This window comes from Orycteropus afer, unplaced genomic scaffold, assembly GCF_000298275.1.
Source record: "Orycteropus afer afer isolate SDZICR_OR568_19922 unplaced genomic scaffold, OryAfe1.0 scaffold00233, whole genome shotgun sequence".
Taxonomy (NCBI): Eukaryota; Metazoa; Chordata; class Mammalia; order Tubulidentata; family Orycteropodidae; genus Orycteropus; species Orycteropus afer.
The window spans coordinates 1,620,891-1,629,179 of NW_006921820.1; the positions used below are offsets into that span (position 1 = coordinate 1,620,891).

The 8,289-nt window shown below is 38.2% G+C and overlaps 1 protein-coding gene across 1 annotated transcript in view; it reads left to right on the forward strand.

The window, feature by feature from the left end:
- Positions 1-1,838, forward strand: part of HMG20A (high mobility group 20A) — a 35,450-nt gene extending 33,612 nt beyond the window's left edge. The window contains exons 6-8 of the mRNA XM_007948932.2: positions 11-86; positions 833-1,048; positions 1,702-1,838. Coding sequence (XP_007947123.1) covers positions 11-86; positions 833-1,048; positions 1,702-1,838 — 429 coding nt within the window. The remainder of the gene's footprint in view (positions 1-10; positions 87-832; positions 1,049-1,701) is intronic.
- Positions 1,839-8,289: the final 6,451 nt, after the last annotated feature.

An 8,289-nucleotide genomic window follows, 5' to 3' on the forward strand; every position in this document is an offset into this window, starting at 1 on the left:
TGATTCACAGAAAGAAGCAGAGGTAAAAGAGCGATCTGTTTTTGACATCCCTATATTTACAGAGGAATTCCTGAACCACAGCAAAGGTGATTACTGAAGATCTTTTTGTGCTCCTCAGGTCTGTGACAGGGGTTTCAGTTCTCAGGAGGATTTCATTGTTCAAAGGCAATAGTAGTGATACGCCTTCTTAGAACTTATCTGAAAGACAGAGTAACTACTTCTATTTCATGCTGTATTAAAAGTAGCTACTCATACACCAATGGAGGAAAGGTAGGCCAATGTTATCAAGGCTGCTTTAGTTTCTGAATCAAAACTCATTTATTCAAAAGGAATAAATATAAATCACTAATTCAATTATTTTCAAACTCTTAATCATGGAACGCTTTGTACAAATGAAAACTTGTATGGGAGTCCAAAATTTAAAATAAGAAAGAACAAAGCTAATCTCATTATGATGAAGATGGAGACCCACGGCTGTACTTGGCCAGTCTCTCAGGATCCCTCTGCAGAAATCCCTCAGGCTTTTCAATGTACAGTTTTAAAAGGCAAAAACAAAAAGTACTGCTGTAATACTTTAGGGGATTGTTACTGTTCCTTGCAATCTTATATATAGAATATGACCAACTTTAGGATATTAAAATAGCTCTGGGAGGCAGGCATTTCATTGCTGGAATTGCTACCTGGAATGCAATAATAAGAATAGGGAGATGAGGTGGAGTAGCTAAATGCATTCTAATTAGAGGTAGCCAACAGAATTTCCATATAAGCACATCAGGACTCCTCAGAGACTCCTTGTAGTGCTATGTTTCCTGTGGGGGGTGTATGTCCTCAGCCCGGGAGGCAGAGCTCCGCCAGCTTCGCAAGTCCAACATGGAGTTTGAGGAGAGGAATGCAGCCCTGCAAAAGCACGTGGAAAGCATGCGCACAGCAGTGGAGAAGCTGGAGGTGGATGTAATCCAGGAGCGGAGCCGCAACACAGTCCTACAGCAGCACTTGGAGACCCTGCGGCAGGTGTTGACCAGCAGTTTTGCCAGCATGCCCTTGCCTGGTAATGATATTTCAGTGGACGGGGTGGCAACGAGGGAGATACTGTCTATGATGGTATTGGTTTGCTAAGGCTTAAATATCCCTCAAGAGGAATATCAATAAACTACATTTTTCTATGGGTCATGTAATAGAATCTGTATTGGTTAAAGTTATCCAAAATTTCAGATTCTCTTGTCATTTAGATTTTCCCCATTTATGTTTTGATACAGTATACTTTCCTCTCTGTTGAGTATAATTTGATATTCAGAACAATGGAAATTGAGTAATAAGTTCTGAATAGAGCATTTTCTTTTACTTGTATATATTAGCTTGCTTTGTATTTGTTTTTGCTTTAATCAAAAGGAAGAGAAGAAGCAGATACTAGTATTTCTTTATTCTTTTTCATTTTTGAGTATAATCAAAGCAGAAAACTGCAAGAGTCTCTAACCTGTGGTTATTAAATATAGCTGCTCATTCATGCTGTACAGCAATTATTTAGCCAGTCTGTTTATTATAGTATATGGATTAATTTCATTTCTTTGAGATCTAAAATTATTATCTTGTTTGTGAAACAGACCACAAAAGAGTTAACAGTGTCTTTTGCTGTGAACTCACTTGTTTTATGATTGAACTCAATGGGGAATATTTTCTTACTCTCTCTTTATCTCACTTCAGGAAGTGGAGAAACACCTACAGTAGAAACTATTGATTCATACATGAACAGACTACACAGTATTATTTTAGCTAATCCCCAAGACAATGAAAACTTCGTAGCTACAGTTCGAGAAGTTGTGAACAGGCTTGATCGTTAGAGAATGGTGAGTGCTCACTACTCAGATCCTAGTAAATTAAGTAAATGAGTTGGAGGCTTAATTAAGATTCCTGTTGCCTGACTGCTACATGTATTAAATAATGTTAGAAATGTTTAAATAATGTTAAAATAATGTTAGAATGTCAAGACAGATTTTTCTCAGGCTTTTCTCAGCATAATTTCATAGAAACACTCTGAATTTGTGGTTGAACTTGAGTTCTAGCTTTGTCACTTATTAGATGTATTCTTGGCCATTTATTTTCCAAAGGGTTTTGAAGAGTGAATGAGAATCTTAGAGGAAAGCATCCAAAATAGCAGTTAAAACAAAATAGATACCACTTGACTGTTAACCTTCATTTTTACTGGAAAATATTAATGATAATTTACAACAAGTAGTTAGCAAGATAATGTGTATCTGAATAAGTAAGAAGTTTTTCATTCATTATTCAGTATTAGAGGAACTCTGGTAGTGTAGTGCCTAAGGCACTTGACTGCTAAAGGCTGGCAGTTCAAACCTGTAAGCCACTCCTCGGAAGGCAGGTTGGGCAGTCTGCTTCCATAGTGATACCTCCTCCTCGGAAACCCAAAGAGGGGTTGCTATGACTCGACCCACGTCCCACTCGATGGCACCTAACAACAACAACAACATTGAGTATTAGAGTGCTTATTGTATGTTAAATGCTAATGCAAACTAACCTTACAGTTAATGTCCTGATATAAGAGATTAAAAAGTAACCAAACTCTCAATAAACAAGAAAGAGAGAAAAGAAAATAAACTTTTAAAATAATATATTCAACAAAGGATAAGTAGTATGTGTTACATCCTTTTAGAGGAGAAAAAAGTACATTTCCAGAAGTGATCTGCCCATGCAGAACAAACCTTTTGGTGCTAACAAGTCACTCATCAGGTATCATTTCTTAAATGGATGTGGCATTTTTTCACTCAAATTCCTAGTGATAAGATACTCTTTAGTTACTCTTTAGTGTGTCTTCCCACAGATGGATAACCTTTGGTCATATATATATAAATATTATCAGCATGGTTTAGACTTTGAGTGATATGCATAAGAATAAATAAAATTTTTGTGTAATGAGGCAGCATCTGCTAATAGAGACAAAGGCAGAAGTCTTTATCCTTTTTGGTCATGTTCTTGGATGGTACAAGCAATTCATTATACTTTAGCCTCAGCGTACTCTGATGGGGAAAGGATTACTGTCCTTCTAGTGAGTAGCCAGACGGAACAGACTATACTTCTAAGAGATGGCTGGATTCCCTGCAGACTAAAGAAGTGGCATTACTGCTGCTGTTTACGAAGGGAACAGCTTGTAAATCTAGGTCTGGGATTTTCAGGAGCTCATCATCCTTCTCATTTTCACACAATGTTTTCAATTAGCACTCTTGTAGGCTTGAAAAGAGAGAGCTGGGAGAAACTGTGTGGAAGATTGTGTAAGAACACAGTAATTGATAACATGGTGTTTCCTCACACAGGTATAGGATAGTTATTGCAAGTATTGTGCCAAAAGTGGTTGTAGATATAGACTATAGTACCTGCTTTCTGGGTATCTTAAAAAACCTAGAATGTCACCATTATCCTTGATTTTAACCAACAAATACTTTGCCCTTGAAAAAATGATACATGAAAATGTAAACTGTTGTATTACAGATTCTTACATTCTGGCTGTAACTAAGAATAGATATTCCCCCACACCCCCAAAACTGCCACAGTGAAACAGTCACAAAGAATATGATTAATACTAGCTTGGCCTCATTATAAAAATATGTACAGGCAGCTAGGCTTGATGTCCTGAGAACTCATGGTGCAATTAATTGCGCTGACATGAGCTTGGCAGAGGTTTCATCTACTGTCAGGAGTCAGTGGGTGAAGGGAAGCGAATGGTGTACAAGTTTTAGAGCATATTAGAACTAGAAAGGACTGTTAGAAATCCCAGCATTTTACATATAAAGGAAGAAATTGAGTCCCAAGGAAGTAAAATGGCTTGCCTAAAAATATGAGTAGATTAGGATAGAATCTAGGACTACAGCACAGATAGCAAAATTCTCACCTGGTGTGGTTTCTAAAACATTGCTATAACACTGTTTCTAAAACAGCTTGGAATGAAAGCATTAGGATAAGTAGAAGTAAAGAGAAAAAAATCATAATCTGGTCATTATAATGCTATACAGCCCATTTAAAAATTATTTTTATAGAAACAATAGAAGGATTACCTCAGCTATCATCTTTCTTTGTGGCTAACTAGTATCTAGAGAAAAGTGGTGTTGGAAGGAAGCAATTGGAGTTGATTTCTTGTTCAAAAATGACCACTTTCTATGGACTGTCAAAATCTATATGTTGCTTGACTTCAGTTGAACAAAATGATAAATATTTGACTGAAGAGTGAAAAGGAATTTTTCTCATGTGATTAGATTTTTATCAGTGTAACAATGTATTGATCTTATTCACATAATATGTTCTATATATGCAGATATCCTTAGATTTATACTTGAAGAAAATTGTATGTGATTGGCCATATAATACTAATTTTCCATCATCAGATTTGTCCCTGACTACTGTTTTCTATGTTCAGCTGACAGTTTTCCTACCTCCTATTGTTGCTCAACTGGAGCAGGGCCATGTTTCTCATTGAAATATTATCTAAAACATCCCAATGGGGTTGCCTGCTTACAGCTTTATGAGCTGTTCAATTTACAGTCACCTTGCTCCTCACCTTAACCCTTATGAAAATAGGACAAAACATTATTTTAAAAATCTGTAGATGGGCAATCTACTTTCGTAATGATACTGCCTCGGAAACCCAAGGAAGAGTCACTGTGAGTCAGGTCCCACTCGACAGCACATAACAACAACAACAACAACAACAAACCCTTTCTTGGTAGTGTTTACCTTTTGTTTTTGTTTTTAATTCTACAGGTATTATAGCTTCAAAATGTTCTGCAAGTAGTTTTACTTGGGAGGAATGAGAAGCCATCGATGGAAATTTGAACTGAATGGGGCCAGGAAGGGAATACAGATTACTTTCCTTGGGAAGGAATTTTCAGTGAGTTAAATGCCTTCACCCCAGGAAACCATATGAAAAAGGAACATGTATGTGAACTTCCTGTGGAATCGTCCTTGTGTGAAGCTTTGTAACTGTACTGCCACTCTCCCATCTTCGGTTTCCTGTTATTTCCATTTCTACTAAAGTGAATCTGCCTATATTTTGCTGACTAGGTGACCCTGAGACTGACATCTTCTGCAGCAGAAAGAAAGATTTCCCATTGTAATTCCTATGGGACCCTGGACCCTTTTATCAGTGGTGCTCCAGTTTTCTTACCTAGCTGTCATTTCTTCTTTTTCTTCTTCTTTTTTTTTTTTTTTTTTTAATGCTTTTGGGGGTTATTTTTTGCTTCCCCTCACCCCCACCAAGTTACACATCTCCATTTTCTGACCTCTGGGCTTTGTTCCTCAGCAGGGTTCTGAAGGAGAGTTTCTCTTGTTGGGCAGGCCCAGTCTTCTCCCATCAGCCCTGCTGTGACTCCAAAGAAAGGAGCTGCTTGTTGATAGTGCCCTTTGGAGTAAGGCTGTGTTTCCTACCCCACACAGTACTCAGTGGGTGCCAGCTGTCACCGAGGCTTTGTGAGTGCTGCCCTGAAGGAGAGTGCTCGTCCTTCCTCCTCGGTACTGCCTGCTGTTTTCTAAGCATTGCTCCTGCACATACATGCTGTCCTAGCCCCAGCAAGGCTCTTCTTTTCCCATCTTTTGGCATTGTCTTGTGGAGCATTTTTGCTGAAGAAGAGCTCATCAGTAAACAGAGGAGAAAGGGAAAGAGTAGTTTCTCATTTAGTATTGGAAAAACCCCAGTTTATCATCACTGAAAAGTGAGGGAGTCCCTGTCTTTAAGTGTAGTCATTCATGAATAGTCTCTTGAGCTGACAAAAAGGGCACAGCATTCTCATGTTCTTTTGTCTTCTCTGTAGCTTCAACTGCTGAACAGACTTCCTTGTCTTCTCCCTCCTTCTTAACAAATTACTTTTTTTTTAACACCAGAAAGGAAGAGGAGTTTCTGGTGTATCTCACCTCAGGGTCTTTTTTTTGGGGGCGGGGGGGGTGCTTTAGAGCACAAAGCTGAAGATTGCAGCTGAGATCTTTGAAACCAAAGCAGAGTGTGACGAGCCCATGGTCTAGGCACTGTGCCACTGAAGGCAGGTGGATGGAAGTGTGGCCCCTCTCACAACATGCCCACAAGCCAGGGTGGAAGCCAGAAAATCCCTGTCACATTGATGCACTGTCTTGTCTTCTCAGTATCTCCTTACCTGTTTTCTTATTTGCCCAAAGGAAAACACCAACAAAATAGCTTTTTTTTAATGTCATAAGTGAACACACATCCCATTTCTATGTGCTGCATCCTATATAGCACCACTTGGCAGTTTTTCCCACTACTGTTTATTGCTATAAACCTAGCCAACTTGCCTGCTTTTCTGTAGTTTCTTGTTTTCTTTCTCTCACCTGCTGTTCTTGCCACATCTCTGAGTCTGCCTGTTAAGTCCACACTAGAACTCCATGTCATGTCTATTGCAGAAGGACATCCAAGCTGTCTCTAGAAATTTGTGTCTGCTTTCTGCCAGATCCTTTCTCTCCTTTCTTTCTCCCTCCTCATATTTCTCTCTTGTTTCTCCTTGTGTTCAGTTTTGTACAGCTTTATTAGCAGTGCTATTGTAACCAGAAAAGATTATAACCTGATCCAAAGATCATGATTCTTCTGACTCTAGATAGGACCCTTGACATTGACTTGAAATATTTGCATATTCAGGCTACAAGAAATCTCAGGAGAGCCCACGGTCTGAAATCCTTTTCACAAAATAAGCAGCCTGCTTTTGAAATGCTGGCTCTCTTAGTAGCTACATACCTGACTTACCGGTATCTGGCATTCAGCTGCTGCCACAAAACTGTCAGGTTCTGCAGAGCAGTTCTGTGCCGCCTCCTCTGTTCTCTGTGTTCAACAAGGAGTTGGTAAATTAGGTTACAGACTAGCACAGTACCTAATTCATGTTTCCCCATTAGCTGGTAGATAGTACTGTTCTCATTAAGAAACCTGATTATTGCACTTATGTGTTCTTTTCAAGAAGTAAATTGTTGCCTGAATTCAGTGTTACAGATTTCCTTTTTTTGTTGTTGTTATTAAAAATACCACAAGGAGTAGCTGAGAAAAGGGAGACAAGGTGTTTTATTTCTGAAAAGTTAAAAGTTTAGAGAAAAATTGTGTACATATGTTAGTAACTGTTGAAATGCCAAATTTTCTGTACAAGTGTTTTGTAATTAAACTTTCAGATTTACTTTGTTTTTTAAGAAGTTGATATGCTTGCTTGACATTTGCCTCATTAAAACTTTTCTATGTTGAGTCCACTTGGTTCAATTTTTTTTAAAAAAATAATATCTGACTTTTTTTAAGGTAAAAGTTTACACAGCAAATTATACAAATTGTTCTGTGCCCTTGGTTACAATTTTTACAGTGTCAGCATTCTCATTTCTATTCTGTTTGTTCTGTTTCCTTTGGTCTAGTTTCCCTTCCCCTCCTTGCCTTCTCGTCTTTCTTTTAAAAAGTAAATATTGAGAGCTTATTCTCGTGCAGTTAATTGTTTAAGGGGCACCTTACTCACAGATGACGTTGTTTATTTAGTAAGCTGATCTATTATTTGGCTGAAAGATGACCTGCAGAAATAGTTTCAATTCCAAGTTCAAAGGTTATCGTAAGCTGATAGATTCAGGGGGTTCCTCTAGTCTCTAGCAGCTCAGTAAGTCTGACCTATTTTAGGAATTTGAGTTTTGTTCTACATTTTTCTCCCATTACGTCCAGGATCTTCTTTCTATTGTGTCCCTGGTTAGAATGGTCAGTATGGTACCCACGTACCATCTAGTTCTGGTATCAGGCTAGAGGATGCTGTGGTCTCTGTGGCCTATTAGCCCATAGACCACTGATTCAATTATATCTGCATTGTGATGAAAAAAGAAGTCCTACCTCTGCCTTTTCATCTTAAAGACTTTGTCAGGTCTACATTATTCATCAAGTCTATTGTGCTTTTAAAACAGTAACACGTTCATTTTACTTATTGCTTATTCAGAATCTGTCTTAACCTGTTGAAGAATTCCATTCTTTTAATGTGTAACAATACAATGAGTTGTAATTCATTTTAATGTGGCCGTAGTATTCTGGAGGCAACCTGACAGAAGTCTAATGTTTTTAAAGTCAGTGAGGACAGTCCCAATGATGGGAGATCTTTTCATAGAAGAGAGAAATTGTACTTAAATACTTTCTCTTTTAAAATAACCACTACTACTTTTGCCGGTCCGGCGGGTGCCACCATTTAGAAGGTTTTAAAAGCGGCTTGACTATTTTGGATATTTAAAGAGACAGTGCTCTCACAGATTTCTGGGGCTTAAGAACACGTTCTGCTT